Source organism: Engystomops pustulosus, chromosome 11, assembly GCF_040894005.1.
Source record: "Engystomops pustulosus chromosome 11, aEngPut4.maternal, whole genome shotgun sequence".
NCBI classification, from domain to species: domain Eukaryota; kingdom Metazoa; phylum Chordata; class Amphibia; order Anura; family Leptodactylidae; genus Engystomops; species Engystomops pustulosus.
Genome location: NC_092421.1, coordinates 10,602,643 through 10,622,001, shown reverse-complemented (window position 1 = coordinate 10,622,001; position 19,359 = coordinate 10,602,643). Strand labels below are relative to the sequence as shown.

General features: G+C 47.4%; 1 protein-coding gene across 1 annotated transcript; it reads left to right on the top strand.

Annotated features, from left to right (window-relative positions):
- SSRP1 (structure specific recognition protein 1) lies at positions 1-16,458 on the top strand. Its single transcript, XM_072130224.1, has 16 exons — positions 1-160; positions 2,751-2,936; positions 3,475-3,580; positions 3,664-3,854; positions 4,759-4,989; positions 6,826-6,929; positions 7,519-7,647; positions 9,744-9,965; positions 12,538-12,610; positions 13,589-13,721; positions 13,801-13,846; positions 13,946-14,075; positions 14,540-14,710; positions 14,789-14,880; positions 14,957-15,122; positions 15,208-16,458. The coding sequence occupies exons 1-16, from the start codon at positions 107-109 to the stop codon at positions 15,268-15,270; spliced, it is 2,097 nt and encodes a 698-aa protein (XP_071986325.1). The 5' UTR covers positions 1-106; the 3' UTR covers positions 15,271-16,458.
- Positions 16,459-19,359: the final 2,901 nt, after the last annotated feature.

Sequence of the window (19,359 nt, the reverse complement as noted above, 5' to 3'; positions counted from 1 at the left end):
GCTGCTGGCCGAGAACTCTCCGGGAGCGTCACTTCCGGCAGCTCCGTGCGTGCGCTGGCGGGAAGAGAAGTGAGGGGAGGCCCGGCGCCGCGGAGCACGTGACACAATGGCCGACACGTTGGAGTTTAACGACATCTACCAGGAGGTGAAGGGATCTATGGTAAGAGCCGTACACCGCGGCTGCAGGACGTGTACTGTCATCACCGACGCCATATGTCTATATTATGTGTGCGCGCTATGTATACACACTGTATATGTGCTCTACACCCGCTGTCTATAGGTGCCTGCGCTCTACGCCCGCGACCTATAGGTGCCTGCACTCTACACCCACACTGTCTATAGGTGCCTGGGCTCTACGCGCGCACACCCACACGGTCCATAGGTGCCTGCGCTCTACGCCCGCGACCTATAGGTGCCTGCACTCTACACCCACACTGTCTATGGGTGCCTGCGCTCTACGCGCACACACCCACACTGTCTATAGGTGCCTGCGCTCTACGCCCGCGACCTATAGGTGCCTGCACTCTACACCCACACTGTCTATGGGTGCCTGCGCTCTACGCGCACACACCCACACTGTCTATAGGTGCCTGCGCTCTACGCGCGTGCCCACCCACACTATATATAGGTGCCTGCGCTCTACGCACACATTGTCTATAAGTGCCTGCACTCTACGCGCGCACACCCACCCACGCTCTACGCGCCCACGCTGTCTATAGGTCCCTGCGCTCTACGCGCCCACGCTGTCTATAGGTGCCTGCGCGCTATGCGCCCACGCTGTCTATAGGTGCCTGCGCGCTATGCGCCCACGCTGTCTATAGGTGCCTGCGCGCTATGCGCCCACGCTGTCTATAGGTGCCTGCGCGCTATGCGCCCACGCTGTCTATAGGTGCCTGCGCGCTATGCGCCCACGCTGTCTATAGGTGCCTGCGCGCTATGCGCCCACGCTGTCTATAGGTGCCTGCGCGCTATGCGCCCACGCTGTCTATAGGTGCCTGCGCTCTACGCGCCCACGCTGTCTATAGGTGCCTGCCCTCTACGCGCCCACGCTGTCTATAGGTGCCTGCCCTCTACGCGCCCACGCTGTCTATAGGTGCCTGCCCTCTACGCGCCCACGCTGTCTATAGGTGCCTGCCCTCTACGCGCCCACGCTGTCTATAGGTGCCTGCCCTCTACGCGCCCACGCTGTCTATAGGTGCCTGCCCTCTACGCGCACACGCTGTCTATAGGTGCCTGCGCTCTACACACACACACTGTCTATAGGTGCCTGCGCTCTACACACACACACTGTCTATAGGTGCCTGCGCTCTACACACACACACTGTCTATAGGTGCCTGCGCTCTACACACACACACTGTCTATAGGTGCCTGCGCTCTACACACACACTGTCTATAGGTGCCTGCGCTCTACACACACACTGTCTATAGGTGCCTGCGCTCTACACACACACTGTCTATAGGTGCCTGCGCTCTACACACACACTGTCTATAGGTGCCTGCGCTCTACACACACACTGTCTATAGGTGCCTGCGCTCTACACACACACTGTCTATAGGTGCCTGCGCTCTACACACACACTGTCTATAGGTGTGTGTGTAGAACACCAACACCCATAGACAGTGTATATGTAGAGCTCCGGCATCTATAGACTGTGTGTGTAGAGCTCCGACAGCTAAAGACTGTGTGCGTGTAGAGCGCTGCCAGCTATAGACACTGTGTGTGTGTGTAAAGGGCCGCCACCTATAGACACGTGTGTGTGTGTAAAGGGCCGCCACCTATAGACACGTGTGTGTGTGTAGAGCGCCGCCACCTATAGACACGTGTGTGTGTAGAGCGCCGCCACCTATAGACACGTGTGTGTGTGTGTGTAGAGCGCCGCCACCTATAGACACGTGTGTGTAGAGCGCCGCCACCTATAGACACCGTGTGTGTGTGTAGAGCGCCGCCACCTATAAACACTGTGTTTGTGTGTGTGTGTGTGTGTGTGTAGAGCGCCGCCACCTATAGACACCGTGTGTGTGTGTAGAGCGCCGCCACCTATAAACACCGTGTGTGTGTGTAGAGCGCCGCCACCTATAGACACCGTGTGTGTGTGTAGAGCGCCGCCACCTATAGACACCGTGTGTGTGTGTAGAGCGCCGCCACCTATAGACACCGTGTGTGTGTGTAGAGCGCCGCCACCTATAGACACCGTGTGTGTGTGTGTAGAGCGCCGCCACCTATAGACACCGTGTGTGTGTGTAGAGCGCCGCCACCTATAGACACCGTGTGTGTGTGTAGAGCGCCGCCACCTATAGACACCGTGTGTGTGTGTAGAGCGCCGCCACCTATAGACACCGTGTGTGTGTGTAGAGCGCCGCCACCTATAGACACCGTGTGTGTGTGTGTAGAGCGCCGCCACCTATAGACACCGTGTGTGTGTGTGTAGAGCGCCGCCACCTATAGACACCGTGTGTGTGTAGAGCGCCGCCACCTATAGACACCGTGTGTGTGTGTGTGTAGAGCGCCGCCACCTATAGACACCGTGTGTGTGTGTGTAGAGCGCCGCCACCTATAGACACCGTGTGTGTGTGTGTAGAGCGCCGCCACCTATAGACACCGTGTGTGTGTGTGTAGAGCGCCGCCACCTATAGACACCGTGTGTGTGTCACTTGTGGCATTGTAGCCTTCTGTCTGCACTGCCGGCAGCTGTGACATTGTAGCGATGACATTCTGTCCCCTCACCTGTCTCTTGTCTTCCCGTCACAGAATGATGGCCGCCTCCGTCTCTCCAAGGCCGGGCTCATGTACAAGAATAGTAAGACAGGGAAGGTGGAGAACATTGCTGCTGCGGATCTGTCGGAGGGCCTATGGCGCCGGGTAGCGCTTGGCCATGGAATTAAACTAGTGACACGTGCAGGTCACGTGTTCAAGTATGACGGCTTCAGGGAGGGGGTAAGTACACACATCATACAACATACCGGACTGCACTGACACACTGCTAAGGATATTTGGCTTGTGTGTAAAATTTCAGGATTGGCCTAAAGTCCCCTCTGACCTTTACAGGTGAACTTAATGTGACTACTCTGTTTGTGTGACTCGTCCCGCTGTCCATTGTTGTGTCACCCTATACATTTCATGGCTCACTGTATTGTGCTCCCAGAGTAGGAGAAGCTTCGTGTGTATTGGGAGGAGCCCTGACTTTCACCTACTTGCTGCAGGCTGTGACGTATCCCACTATACAGTCCTATAGGTGCCAGCATTGCTATAGTATAGAACGCGATCATACTCGGCCAGCGAAAGAGCAGTGAGGGGTTGCTGGGTATTGGTACCATTGATCTATGAGGTCGCACGCCTGTAGGTAGACGTGGTATAAGCAGCTGTAATGCTTTCATATGGCACTGATGGTCTTTAGATACTATAAATGCAGCGCCCCCCTCTGTGCCATCTGGGAAGTGCCTCACCTCCTGCATGCTGTGTCTCATCACTGCAGGAGTACGATAAGATTTCCGACTTCTTCAAGACGCACTTCCACGTGGACCTGGTAGAGAAAGATCTGTGTGTGAAGGGATGGAACTGGGGCAGTGCAAGGTTTGGAGGTGAGTTACTAGACGTGTAGTCACATTGCTGCCGCGGACCCCCAGCTCGTGTATGTGTAGACTCTTCCTCCTCTTGTCTTTAGGGCAGCTTCTCTCCTTTGATATTGGAGAACAGCCGGCGTTTGAGCTCCCGCTGAGTAACGTGTCTCAGTGCACCACCGGGAAGAACGAGGTGACGCTGGAGTTCCACCAGAACGACGATTCTGATGTTTCCCTTATGGAGATTCGATTCTATGTCCCCCCCACGCAAGAGGATGGAGGAGATCCAGTAGAGGTAACAACAGGTTTTGACGTAAAAAGGATCGTCCCATATTAATTTATCTTTCTACAGGATCGGGAATAACATTCTGGTCAGGGGGGTCTTACAAGCAGCCCCTCGGGTACAAACGAAATGTCCTTCCTAGAATTCCCTCTATTATGTGAAGTCTCTGTCTTGGCTCTATACTAGTTAGAAGCGGGAGCGTGGTAGTGGACACATCTAAAGGGACTCTCCTGCTCATTTACATATTACTTTTTTGTTTTCAATTGGTAAATGGCAATATTTTACTTTAGAGAAAGTACTTTTCATACTTTTTTCTCTGGGGTAAAAAACTGGTAATAGTGGAAATCTACATCACAGTCCATCCTGATAAACCAGGGACATTACTCCAGGCGCTGTGACTCTGGTGGCTTTTTGCCTCCTTCCTTCTAATATTAATACTAATAAGTCAGTAGGGCTCTGGGGGGTGTTACCTGAGCTGCTCCATGCTGTGGCTTCATAGGTTGTCACCTTCACAGGTTGCTAATGCAGGGGGGGGGACATTGTAACAGCTTGTGAAGCTACAGCACGGAGGGTTCTGGAAATACCCCTTTAGGCCCCCCTTCTGGCTTGTTCGCATAATATTAGAAGTTGGTTTTAGAAGGAAGGAGGCCATGGATAAGAGATATAAGAAGACACCACAGTCCCAGTGCCTGGAGATATGAGTAATGTCCCTGGTTTTGGTGATGGGTTGTGATGGGAGATTTCATTTGATCACCTTAGGAGGGGTCGTGTATTGTACGTCCTGGGCAGCTCCTCTGTAATCCTTGTGTGTAGCAGTGTAGGTGGATGACATGACTCCATGGATGTTTATCTCATTACTCACTAGGCTCATATTTCTACTGATTAAGTACATTTTTTTTTTCTCCTCTGCTTCTAGGCCTTTGCTAAAAACGTCCTCTCCAAGGCAGACGTCATCCAGGCGACGGGCGATGCAGTCTGCATTTTCCGCGAGTTGCAGTGTCTGACTCCTCGTGGCCGCTACGACATCCGGATCTACCCCACCTTCCTCCACCTGCACGGGAAAACCTTTGACTACAAAATCCCGTACACCACCGTGCTGCGGCTCTTCCTCCTCCCGCATAAGGACCAGCGCCAGATGTTCTTTGTGGTAAGTCTGTGTATATGGGCCACACAGGTCACCTGCTCCTGGCCCAGGACATCTCGTGCTGCATCATGTTTACCAATGGCGCTGCAGTGAGTGTATGAAGACAGCTAACACCCGCGACTGGTATTGGCACTGATCATAAGAGTTAACCATTTAAATCCCAGCGGCACGTGGGTGCTTCCATTTTGGGCATGATCTGTTGCTGTGACTCCCCAGTATATCATCCAGCACAATCTATAATTGTCCCGGTGACACATTCTTATAGATCAGCAGGAAAATCCCCATATACTGCAATACAGTAGTAGATATCAGGATTAATTTCTACCATAGGGCTCAAATCCCTCCATCCCCCACCTCCTTACAACCGAGGAAAATTTAAACAAGTTGAGTACATCAACACTCAAAATGCCCAATTCAGCAAAACATAAAAACGGACATTCTCGGCTGTGAACCGCGTTACAGATGATGCCCGCCAAATGTCGGAAACGTGACTTTCTTGCCATTTTGCAACCTAGAAAACTTTTAATAAAAAGGTTGTACGGTCCCACAATAGTAGCAGTGAAATATCATTGTCACGTCCACACCAAAGTATGAAACAGAAATCGGCCCCAGAATATGGCAAAATGAGTGATTTATTTTTTTGGTGGACCAAAGGTTTTAATTTTTAAAATCTACTGAAACACAATAAAACCTATTTAAATTTGGTGCCCTAATGGTTCTACCGACCTAAATAATAAAGTGGAGGTGCCAAAAAGGAGGAGCGCGGAGTAAAAGCCATAAACGGGAGCCAGATGTGGCTCTTTTGATGGCTGTATGTGGCTCTCAGACAAATCATTGATTAATAGCGATCAGCAGTGTGTACATCTAAGACACACACAACAATGATCACTGGATGCAGGCAGGGATGCTACAACTGCCTGCGTCCTTTGTGTGACCAAGGTGCCATCGCCGCACCATTGCTTAGGTGACAGTACCTGTGTCATAGAGTAGAGCTGCACCCACTCTTCTCTATGATCCAAGCAACGATGGCAGTGGCGTCTGAGTCATAAAGAAGACTGCAGGAGTTATGAGAAGACGCTGAAGGGAGAGCAGGTAGGTGAGTATTCCCTTGCTGTGACTACCTATCTACTGGGGTCATGTACCAGAGCTACCTATCTACTGGGGGCAATTATGTTATGGCACTACCTATCTACTGGGAGGTATTTGCTGTGGCTACCTACCTACTGGGGGCATGTGTTAGGACTACCTATCTACCTTGGGCATGTGCTGTGGATACCTATCTATTGGGCAGCATGTGCTGTGCTACCTATCTACTTGGGTGCAAGTGCTGGTGCTACCTATCTACTGGGGGGCATGTGCTGGGGTTACCTATCTACTGGGGGGCATGTGCTGGGGTTACCTATCTACTGGGGGCATGTGCTGTGGCTACCTTTCTACTAAGGGGCATGTGCTGTGGCTACCTTTCTACTAAGGGGCATGTGCTGTGGCTACCTTTCTACTAAGGGGCATGTGCTGTGGCTACCTTTCTACTAAGGGGCATGTGCTGTGGCTACCTATCTACTGGGGGGCATGTGCTGGGGTTACCTATCTACTGGGGGGCATGTGCTGGGGTTACCTATCTACTGGGGGCATGTGCTGTGGCTACCTTTCTACTAAGGGGCATGTGCCGTGGCTACCTTTCTACTAAGGGGCATGTGCTGTTGGCTACCTTTCTACTAAGGGGCATGTGCTGTGGCTACCTATCTACTGGGGTGCATGTGCTGGGGCAACCTATCGACTAAGGAGCATGTTCTGTGGCTACCTAGAATACAATGTTCTTGTAATATCTCTTCTCCACAGATCAGCTTGGATCCTCCTATCAAGCAGGGGCAGACGCGATATCACTTCTTAATCCTGCTTTTCTCCAAAGACGAGGACATCACCCTCACCCTGAACATGAGCGAGTAAGTGCCGGTCCTAGTGTTACACGTCCTATGCGATGTGCTGTGCCTGCAGAATATCGCTCTTTACAATGTGTATCCATGACCTCCAGTTATCTAGTGCTCTAGTTATCTGCACTGCTGGTCAATGGAGGCCGCTGCATGGTGTATGGGGGGGATGCTCTGCGCAGGCCATTAACTATATACAGGCAGTCCCCGGGTTACATACAAGATAGGTTCTGTAGGTGTGTTCTTAAGTTGAGTTTGTATGTAAGTAGGAACCGTATACTTTATTATTGTAACCCCAGTCAAATTTTTTTTGGTCTCTGTGACGATTGGATTTTAATAATGTTGGATTGTCATAAGAACCAGGATTAACACTAAAGCTTCATTACAGACACCTGTGATAACTGTTACAGCTGATTATTGTAGCCTAAGGCTAAAGTACAGGAAATTACCAACATCCAGAGGTCCGTTTGTAACTAGGGATCGTATGCAAGTCAGGTGTTCTTAAGTAGGGGACCGCCTGTATGTGTAAGGCTCCCATATTTTCCACTAGGCTTCTTTTACTATTTAATTCCTTTTTTTTTTTTATAAATCTCTTTCCCCTCAGAGAAGAAGTTGAGAAGAGATTTGAAGGGAAGCTGAAGAAGAACATGTCTGGCTGTCTCTATGAGATGGTTAGTCGCGTCATGAAGGCTCTTGTAAACCGCAAGATCACAGTGCCAGGAAACTTCCAAGGGTGAGGAGAGGCTCCTGCTCGGACTCGGGTCTACAGGTTTTTTCCCCTTCTCTTCCCCCAGATCCATGGCTGTCAATCTCTAGATTTGTGTTTATTGCGGCCAATGGTTGATGTAACTCTCTCCTTGGCACCATTCCTCCTCTCAGCTCATCCTGACGATTCATTCTTTCTGAACGTTGGATCCCAGTGGGAAAACCCCTGGGATCTCTTCTTTTTGTCTGATGAATAGTCAGTGTTTGAGGTACTAGAACACCCTTTACCTGCTATGCCCGGGGTGAACAGCTGCCATCACTATATCCTCACACTCAAAAGCCTTGGTGCAGGGAGTGGGATCAATCACCCTCTGCCCTTAACCTCTTAGCGCTTAGCGACAGATAAATCTGTCACTGAGCTCTGGAGAGTAACACTCTGTGACATATTTATCTGTCGCTGAGCTGATGACTGTTCATCTCCTAATCGGAGCTGAAACACTGGGTGGCAGCTATAACGCCCACAGTCGGAGTAAGCTCTGTTCGGGGGTATTTAACCTGTTTAATGCCTCAGTCAGCGTGAGCGCGGCATTTAAATGTCCTTCTGTAGGTCTCTTCCCCGACGATTGCGCCCTCTTCAGGGGGCGGTGATCCTTTCAGTGGCAGCTCTGAGGTCTGATTGGGACCCCGGGGCTGTCCACAGGCAGTGCCTGTAAAGTCGGGTCATTAAAAATAAAATAATGAATAAAAATGCCCATAATCCTTAACACATAAAATGACATAATGTGAAAGTTAAAATCATAACAATACCCACACATACGTTTTTACCTATTTCATCCTACAAAAAATGGGATAAAAAGTGATGCATGCCAGAATGATATTGGTGCAAAGTACAACATGTCCCACAAAAAACAAGCCATGATCCAACTCTATAGAAATGAAACATAAGTGTTACGGCAATGCAAAAACGAAAGATTTTTTTCCCCATGTTGTGTTTTATTTAGCAATTTTATTAAAATGTAAGAACAAATATCTATACATAAAAGTATGGTGTCCACATTTTCGTGCTGACACATAGATTAAAGACAAAAAGGTTTGTAGGCTATATGTTGAACACCAAAAAAAAGTCGGAAATCAATTACAGAATTGATGATATTCTTCTCCTCCGCCACCCAAAAATAGTTGACACGCTTTCAGCAATGGGGCACAGCCACCCCAAAAGGGTATCAGACATGGCCCCAACAGAAAAACTAAAATTTTGTAGCCTACAAAAGGGGCCAATGAGAACTAAAATCCACTACATTCTATGGGACAAAACTGGCAGCTGCAAGGTCTCCTTCCCTCCTGCGCCTCGCTGTGCGCCCATACAACAAGTAACATCCACAAGTGTGGGGTCTCTGTATAACACGTTTTTAGATTGTTTTTCTCTTTTCATCTTTTGGTAAATTTCTTATCTTGTGTAAATTTTAAGGCTGAATGAATGTATTACCCACAAAATTGGACTATTCTAAATTTCAATTTTAATTGCAGCGCTCAAAGGGTTAAAAAAATTTCGTAATACAGTTTTTAATAGTTTGACGAGTGTTCTTTTAAAAATGGGTGGTATTCGCAGGGGGATTCTAAATAAGCTCATTAAGAAAATGATCACACAAATTTCATTAAAAAAAAAAAATCTTTAGTGCAGCGTGCTCATGCCTCCTTCTTAAGTGTGATTTTCCAGTGCAGTGTGCTGATGCCCCCTTTTTAGATGCTTAGTTCCAGTGCAGCGTACTCATGGGCCCCTTCTTAGTTGCTTGGTTCCAGTGCAGCGTGCTCATGTTCTCTTCTTAGATGCTTGGTTCCAGTGCAGCGTACTCATGGCCCCTTCTCAGATGCTTGGGTCCAGTGCAGCTTGCTCATGGCCCCTTCTCAGATGCTTGGGTCCAGTGCAGCGTACTCATGTCCCCTTCTCAGATGCTTGGTTCCAGTGCAGCGTGCTCATGTCCCCTTCTCAGATGCTTGGTTCCAGTGCAGCGTGCTCATGTCCCCTTCTCAGATGCTTGGTTCCAGTGCAGCGTGCTCATGTCCCCTTCTTAGATGCTTAGTTCCAGTGCAGCGTCCTTATGCTCTCTTCTTTGTTTTCTACAGGCACTCTGGAGCTCAGTGCATCACTTGCTCGTACAAGGCCAGCTCAGGACTGCTGTATCCCCTGGAGCGGGGGTTCATCTACGTGCACAAACCCCCCGTTCACATCCGATTTGATGAAATAAATTGTGTGAACTTTGCACGTGGCACCACAACTACTCGCTCTTTTGACTTTGAAATCGAAACAAAGCAAGGATCACAGTACACGTTCAGCAACATCGAGAGGTTGGTGTGAATATGCTCTTGTGTTGGTCTGTGACGTATGCTCTCCCTGAGAAAGCGCTGGAGCCGGCGTGTGCTGCGGGTCTGTAACTGCAGACATAAGATATAATGGAGAGGCCGGTTCTGTGCTCCACCACTGCTGCACTTGGCTCACTATAACTGAAGACCTAATGGAGATGTGAAGTGGACCAAAGCCATAGCTGCAGCACCACAGCTCAGCACTAGGGGGCGACTCACAGATGGACCTGTAGGGTTTCCCTAGTTGTATAATAATCAGCTGTGACATTGCATGTTCTGCATTGCGTGCGAAACTTCAATTTTATTTGTATTACCGATAAGAACCACATACATGGGCCAGACTGCCTACGTACAGGGCTAGTCTGAGTGTTTAGTTAAGAACATCATATAGTAGAAGTAGAAAAAAGTTGCTAAAAAGAGCCAATAGAGTTCTATTACTAAGGGCGTGCTCTATCTTTTCCCGGTGTAGGGCGCGGAACGGTGCCACACATGTGGGGATGTAAATTTGCGGCCACATATACATCCTCACAGACGGGCGTGTGAATGAGGCCTAGCATGACATCGCATATCATTTGGGTATCGGGTGTGGAAAAAAACACAGAAAAGGGAATGCGGACAGGATTATAGAACCTAGTACAAAAATACAATGCGCTATGGATAATACAGAGTTCTTAATACAACTCATCACATATAAAAATGTATATTATTAACAATAGTATCGATTCTTACAATGATAACATTGTGACCATCTAATTATAGACAATATTTTTCTGAATTGTGTTTAGATTGTGAACTTTTGGGGAATAAACACAATTCAGAAAAATATTATATATTATTAGATGGTCACAATGTTATCATTGTAAGAATCGATACTATTGTTAATATACTTTTTTATATGTGAGTTGTATTTAGAACTCTGTATAATCCGCAGGGCTCAGCGCTTTGTATTTTTGTTCTATGTTCTATAATCCTTTCCGTATTCTTTTTTTCCATGGTTTTTTCCACACCTGATACCTAATTGATATGTGATGTCCTGTTAGTAATAGAAATCTTTTGGCTGTTTTTAGCAACTTTTTTTTTTCTACTTATTTTATGTTCTTAACTAATCATTCAGACTATGATTAAGAGCTTCCGCTCGAAACGCGGCAGTCTGGACCATGTATGCTGTTCTTATAGGTAATACAAATAAAATTGAAGTTTTACATCGGAGACACGCTGTGCTGGGGGATCCTTTCTTTTTCTTAATTGTTCCTGCACGCGCCGCTCCGGTGAGCCTCCGTGGTACGCCTGCCCTGATTGCTGAGGATCTGCAGACGGTATTACATACATACTTTGTTCTGTAGATGAGAGCCGCCCTGCTGGCGACCGTCCTGCATTACAGTTTAAATTGGCATAAGTTTGGGCATATTTCGGGTAGCGCTTATGGTTTCTTACGGAGTTGCTTTATGATTGTAACAAACTGTGTGATCACACTATGGGCCTTGTCCTCACACTTCTGTGCTTTGGCACACTAGAGGGTCAGCGATGTGGAACAGTTCAGTGCTAAGAGCAAAGAAGTGTGAGGGTGCCCCATTTTGCTTCATTGATGTCCTGAAATATTAATACATTGTTCAGTCCTTCTGTTACCAACAACACATACAAAGGTCTGATTACACATCTCTCCAGGGACAATACATAATAATGGCTGCACAGAGCACAGCAGTGTGAGGATACACCCCCAGTGTACCTGGAGAAGCTAGAATCCTGGTACATAAATTTACATTTTACAGTCCTATTGCTACTTACAACATACACAAAGGTATGCATTGTCCCTTAAGAGATGTGTAATCATAACACTAACTGCTGAGAACACAGAACACAGCAGTGTGAGGTCATGTTCCCAGTGCATTTGCAAACATTAAAATTCTGCACCATAAATCCATATTTCACAGTCCTTTTACTGCTACCAACATGCATAAATGTATGATTACACATCTCTCCAGGGATAATACATAACAATGGCTGCACAGAACACAGCAGTGTGAGGACACGTCTTCAGTGTACTTTGAGAATGTACTTTCCTGGTACAGTGTTTTTCGGACTATAAGGCGCACCGGAGTATAAGGCGCACCATCAATAAATGCCTGCTAAAACGTCTCGGTTCATATATAAGGCGCACCGGATTATAAGGCGCACCATCAATAAATGCCTGCTAAACGTCTAGGTTCACATATAAGGCGCACCTGATTATATGGATGAATGACCAGCAGGTGGCAGACCTGTGCACAGTTCAAGGGAGCTGTTGTCTGTCAGTATGGTTCATATATAAGGCGCACCTTTGATTTCTGAGAAAATCAAAGGATTTTTTGAGCGCCTTTTAGTCCGAAAAATACGGTATATAAATTCACATATCATAGCCCTGCAGCTACTAATACCTTACACAAACATATACAAAAGACAATACACTGGCTGCAGGAAGAGCACAGCAGTGTGAGGATAGATTTGTTACAGAAGTAATTTTATGCTGTTGTGTTTAATGTTTAGCACTTGCGTAACCTGAGTGATTTCTCTCATCCAGGGAAGAATACGGGAAACTTTTTGACTTTGTTAATGCAAAGAAACTGAACATCAAGAACAGAGGCTTGAAAGAGGTGAGTGTCAGGTGGTGCGGCTGCCCCCGGTGCCCCCCATGCTCCTCCGTACTCATCCTTGTCTCCTCTTCTCCTCTCATGGGTTAGAAGTCACAGGTCAGCGCCCCCCGGCCCAGGTTGTACGTTTGCTGTGTGTCCGCATGTAGTGTGAGGGCACTGCTACCTTGCTGCCTCATCAAGGTCCCCAAAAGGTCCCAGTATTCCTGCATGACCCATAGAAGTGGATTTTGTGAACATTTTTGTGATTTCTGCATGGCTGCACGGCTTTCCTGCATTGCACTACATGTGTAGGGACACGGCCATGAGACCGTTAAACACTGCACTCACCTGACCTGCACCAGGACGTTACCCAGACAGCAAGCAGAGCTCTTTGGTCAGGGTGTGGGTGCACATCCTGTGGTCATAAATGTGGGGTAACTCTGGGGTTCATGATGTCATTCACACAAATCCCTACTGAGAATTCAGGAAGTGCAAACATTACAAAGGAGAGTCAGTTGTGCAACCTATAAAAGGGTTCCAACCTGATTAGTATAAAGGAGCAGCGCCTCCCCTGTCCACAGGCTCCTTCTGGTATTGCAGCTGACCTTTCCCATCTCCTCATTCATAATCTGCGTCTCAGGAGATTGGCCATGTTGCTCCTCTTCTGTAAAGCAGTCACCCGTCCTCAGGCTAAAAACGGGTGAGAAATATGAATCCCTAGTGCAGTCCCATGTAAAGTACAGCTTAGGGCTTGGTGTGCAGTAATAGGTGCAGTCCTATGTAAAGTATAGCTGAGTACTTGGTGTGCAGTGACCCCTCCTAAATAAAATGACCAGTCTCAGGCCTCATGCACACAGCCGGGAGGAGGGGATGAGCGCTTTGCACCCCAGATGGTGTCCCCGTATCACTATCCCCCATACCGTTGTGTGCACGGGGCTTGATGTAGGCCTTGGTGTCTCACTCCCATAACTCTGTGGCCTTCCCTTGCATCTCTTTTAGGGCGTGAAGCAGGCGTATGACGACTATGCTGACTCTGACGACGACCAGCAGCATGACGCTTACCTGGAGAGGATGAAGGAGGAAGGAAAGATCCGAGAGAACGCGGACAGCGATGACTCTGGAGACGAGACCGGTGAGGCTGCGACCTGTCCCCTCTGTCACATGTACTTTGGATTCCTCCTCTTACATTTGCTGCGTTTGTCTTTCTGTAGACGAGTCGTTTAATCCTGGGGAGGAGGAAGATGAAGTTGCGGAAGAGTAAGTTATGTAAATGTAGCTGCGTCTCTGCTGCTGAGCATTAGGTTCCTGTTTTGTCCTGACTTGTTTTCTCCTCCCCCCCTCTCACCTACATTATAGATTTGATAGTAATCCCTCCGCCAGTTCATCCAGTGCTGGCAGTGACGAGGATGAGGGAGAAAAGAAGAAGAAGAAGGCCAAGAAACCAAAAATTGTTAAAGAGAAGAAGCCGAGAAAAAAAAAAGCAGAGGTAACAAAGTGGGAAAGCGAAATACATCGCTATAAATGCCTCGTATACATTTCCCGTTTCTGGTCAGTCACATGGTCGTCTATCGCTGTACCATGGGCTCTCCTGAGAACTTCATCTGACCAGGCACTGGCTCCTCAGGCACTGACACAAAAGTAAAAATGTGAAGGAAAATGTCATCTTTCCACAGATCTTCAAAGGAACACTCCAGCCGACTCATTGAATAACAGGGCCTGAGGGGGAGGAGCAGGACTCCAGGTTCTAGGGATACAATGAGTCCTGCTCCACCCCTCCTGCACCACGTATAGTGCTGACCTCCGTGTCCCTTTAACCCATTAATAACTGGACCCTTTTTGTTTTTGCATTTGTTATTTCGCTTCCCACCTTCAAAAATAGGTGCAATAGTACGGTGCACATTGGGAAGGGTTTAAAACAATGACCAATTTTGTTTTTGTTTTTTTTTGTAGGGTAAAAAAGGCAAAGACCCTGCTGCACCCAAACGCCCAATGTCTGCCTACATGTTGTGGTTGAATGCCAGCCGTGAAAAGATAAAGAGTGAGAATCCTGGCATCAGCATCACCGACCTGTCCAAAAAAGCCGGAGAGATCTGGAAAAGCATGAACAAGGAGAAAAAGGAGGTGAGAAAGGAAGATTTGGTGGTCTCCACGCGTGCTCTGGATGCACTGTGTCCTCTACAATGTGATTTGTGTTAACAGGAATGGGATCGTAAAGCAGAGGAAGCCAAGCGCGATTACGAGCGAGCCATGAAGGAGTATAACGAGAACGCTCCGGCTGATTCCTCCAAAAAGTGAGCGCGCGGGTCCGGCACTGGTCAGATGCCACCATCGTTCTCGTTTTCTATTGGTTTGTTTGTTTCGTTCAAGGGAGAAGAAGGGAAAACCGGAGAAGAAGAAGGCAGGAAAGTCTGAGAAGGGGAAACCGGGGAAATCCGCTTCTCCTGCAAGAACTCCAGTCAAAACCAACACCGTAAAGAGCAAGGAGTTTGTGACTAGCGATGAAAGTTCTTCCGACGAAAGCGCACGGAAGAAGGTAAGCGGGAAAGCAGCCTGATACTTGCCTCCATCCTCTGAACGTCCTTTACCATCCTTATTTTTTGTTTTCTATCTTTGTTTAGGGATCAGATGACGAGGAGATGGCCAGCACCCCTCCAAGCTCCAACGAGTCGGGTTCTGACTAACTGGATCCTGTATTTAACCTATTTGTATAGAATGACGATTCACTTGTCTGTACCAGTGTTATGTTAGAAGAGTCCTAGGGTTGTGTTAGGGGAAAAATAATTAAAGCCGCACTCAGATTATGTTCTTTTATTATGTGCCCATTCTCCATGTATATAATCCAGCTTGCAGTTATCTTATTCATGTTGTTTCTATGTTCTCCAGCTGTCATGTGATCACATTAAGACCCGCTGTAAATCTCCCTGCCCGTGTCTTGGGTTAGGGGTGATGCAATTACATGGACTGTAGACAGCCATCCACAGGGGGCAGCACATGGTCATAGTGATGTAGAAGATGACTGTCTAGCTGCATGAGTGAGGTCTCTTCACAATATTCCCCCAGCAGGCAGGGACAATACAGTTTCTAGCTGCCCGTGTGACGCTGTATTAAGGAATCGTAGACTACAGACAAGAAATGGAGAAATGTAACTGACGAGATAGAGAGGAGACGGCTCTACAGGGAATCATGTAAAGCCTGCAGGGATGAAATTAAATTTTGTTGGGAGTGGTTCTTAAAGGGAACCTCAAAGCTTCTTAATAAAATCTGTACCTGGTATCCTTGCTTGGCTCCAGTATGTTAATGCATCGTTCCAGAAATGACTTTTATCTCCTCCCTTTCCTTCCAGACATGGAGTCTAGGAGTGCTCTGCATTGTAAACCTGCCCCTCGCCTTCCATTGCACCTTGAAATTTCTCTGTGCATGCATGAGTGTTGTGCCCGGCTACAAGGCTGAGCTCATGCACGATACTCCCATAGGCAGCGGATGCTGAAATAACAGGCGCATCACACACTCAGATATTTCAAGGTGCATTGGCAGCCATGAGGAGGAGGCGGAGGAGCAGGACTCACACCTCCTGGATTTGGATAACTGAAAGAAAAATGGGGAATAAAAGTCACTTTTGGAGTGAGGCAGCAACATACTGGAGGAACACGAGAATCTTTGATGCACAGTTCCAGTGGTTTCTTAGGAAGCTTTGAGATGACTGGTTCCCTTTAAAGTTAGTGTATATTTTGAGAGTTTCCCCTCACAGCCTTAGGCGAGTGCTCAGAGTAAAATGACTTTTAAGTTTCTGATTTTGTGTGGGGATTTTTTTTTTTTTTTGTTGCTCATCGGTTTTGTAATAAAATATTGTCTTGGGTTTCTACCACCTTTCTTCGATGGACTATTTTGTGTGTATTTGAGAGCTAATGGCTAATTTCATTGCATCGCCCTCACATACCACCTTACCCTACAGCACTTAGGAGACGCCTCTCTCTTGGACGCTAAGTGTATGTAATCTAGTTAAGGAGCCTTAAGCAGAGTCTCTAGTGTGCATGGATCAATTTGAAAGCTCATGCATAAAAATAATCCTCCCTTCATCGCGCCCTTGACACGCCGCCTCTGTGCATTAACACGTATGGCGTTTGGAAGCTTATGGTGTGAAGTGGACGCCGCCGGCTTCCAGGAATGTGTACGGCGTGTGTTGCGCTTCCCCCCGACGTGGGAAGCAATTTGTCTCTCCTTTAAGAGCACTTGCAGTAAACAAATTTCCCAGAGAGTTCTGTTACTGGGAGATGAGGCGAGAAAAATGCTGATGTGTTAATAATTACGAGTGGATTAGACGGAGGCAAAGTATTGATGTGTTAATGATAGCGCCGGGGTTTCCTCCGGGCAGGAAACATTCTCGGCTAATTGAGTATTGAGAAGTAATGCAGGGAGTCGAGAGACGGCAAAGTGACTGTGAAAATGGATGTAGATCGCAGCTTTGTGTAGGACGCTACAATGAAAACTGTTACTACAACAGCATTTCTAGGGGTCTCCTGAAAACACAATCCTCTAACTGTTCTAGGTATACAAGCCCTGAGGGGTCATTAATCCTCTCCACAGAATGACTTACATTATAAGACAATGACAGGAACATAAAAGCTTAGATGCTTGTGTCATATTAAAACAGGTGATAACACTCCCTTACACCCAGGGTTACAAGCACTTGTAAAGGAGAAGAGGACAGTATCCGGCAGACATTTTTTATTTGGAATGCCTGTTGCAGATGCCGCACATCTAAACTTCTGTTTCCATTGCGTCCCCATGACAGCCCCACCTGGATGGTGCCCCTTGACCTCTGTAGGGACAGGAAGCAGAGAGGTTACATGTCCCCTCCCCCACATCCACACTCCAGTGTCGTCTTGTCCCTACACAGGACAGGGAGCAGTGAGATATACCCCGCTCCCTCCAGATAGGGCAGTATGGGGAGGCAAAATAAGTCGGTGCTGCAGGTCCTGTACCTAAAAGCCCACTGTTCTGGAGCCCTGCACGGTCTATTTATCTGTCTCCTTTGGTTCTAATTCTCATCTCTGTCTGGGAGCTCAACGACAGCCGACACTCCCTGTTACAGCACTTCCAGCCAGCTGACTCCCAGAGATTCTAGCGGCCGGATACCGGAGCTGCGCACACTGTTCGGGAATCAGGAACGATGGAGTGGTGAGTACAAATGTATGAGCTGGTCGGTCACGCTGCCTCTGAGGTTTCCATGCTCTTCTTAGGCCGCGACTCCCGCTAGCTTTCGAGATCATGCGCAGGTATTGATGTGCTGTGGAATGACTTTTTGGGAAAGTATGTTTTCAGAGTCTGTTATGTTAATATTTATAGGCTCTGCTGCTGCTCTGGCGATCTGTGCAAAAGATGCTGTCTCCATTCATGAAAATTCCCAATCTATAATCCCAGCCCTCTGCTTCCATAATTGGTTTAGGGGGTTCAAATTAAGGGGCTCTACACTGTGTAATCCCTTTTTAAGGCGGCCCTCTCTTTCTCTCTCATTGGCTTCTTTTAGGAACCTAAGCATAAAAATAAAGAGAAAGATAAGGATAAAGAGAGGGAAAAAGAGAAGGAACCTAAAAAGCAGTCCTCTAAGAGATGCAATATGTGCTTTAATATGCTGCCGTCCAGTCATCCCAAGCCAGTCGGTCAACCTTGCATTGATAACCTGCTGAGGGAAGAAAGGATTTCCTACCGTGATGAAACGAAAAGAGCCAGAGCTTCTATTGTCATTTCTGATGTTGAATATGAATCAGAGGACGTGTCATCGTCCATTCAAGATATTTTAGAAATGGACATACCTCACTCGGGGCAAACAAGATGCAATCAAAATATCTCTTCTCCTCAGAGCGCTTAGATCCCCTGCTAAAAGCCCTCCGGGACACTCTCCACATTCAGGAGGTAGTGGAAGAAAAAAACTATTCAGAATGAAATTTTTGGTGGATGAAGGAGCAAAAAAACAGAGTTTTCCCATCAATGATACTCTTAAAGAATGAATTCTGGATGAGTGGAAGGAACCAGAAAAATATATTGGGGCTAATCTTCAATGAGGAAGAAACAAAGTAACAAGTAACAAAGATTGCTAAGAGAACAGATCTCCCCTTTAAAGATGCGGTTCAGTTAAAAGACCCATTAGATAATCAGACGGCGTTCTCAAGAAAAACTGGGAGGTGCCAGAAATCATGAATCTGCGCTTCTCTGCACTGGTTCGACAGAATTCAACTTTTTTGTGGTGCACCTTTAACATAAGGTGTGCGACATGATTAGCATGCCAAATACGGTGCTCGGTCCGAATCAGTCAGACCGACCGCGGGCACAGCCCCTAATTTGTGTTGCAAGGAGGTCACCGCAGCTGTGCCACAAAAGGGTTGGGTGCAACACAATAGTGGCACAAACACTTTTTAAATACCGGTGAAAGCCGTTTTCCATTGCAAGAATGCAAAGTATAACAAAAGTGCGGTGCAAAGACCCTAGGAAAGCAGCCCTTTCCAACACCGCAAGACGCTACCTCTGGCGCAGACAGGAGATTTTCGATCTAAAGCTAATCTCTGTGGTGTTGCTTTCCAAGGTGAATTTGTTTTTCGGGCCTGAATTAGCGTTTTAGAAAAAGCAGGGGTCCAAAAAAAAACTATCCGGAAGCCAAGCAACATCGAAGAAAACGGTCCTTTCATGAATACACAGACAGAAGGTTCCCTTACAAAGGGAAAGGAAATCAAGGAAAGTGGATTCATCCAAAAGGGGCAGAGGCAGAGGATTCC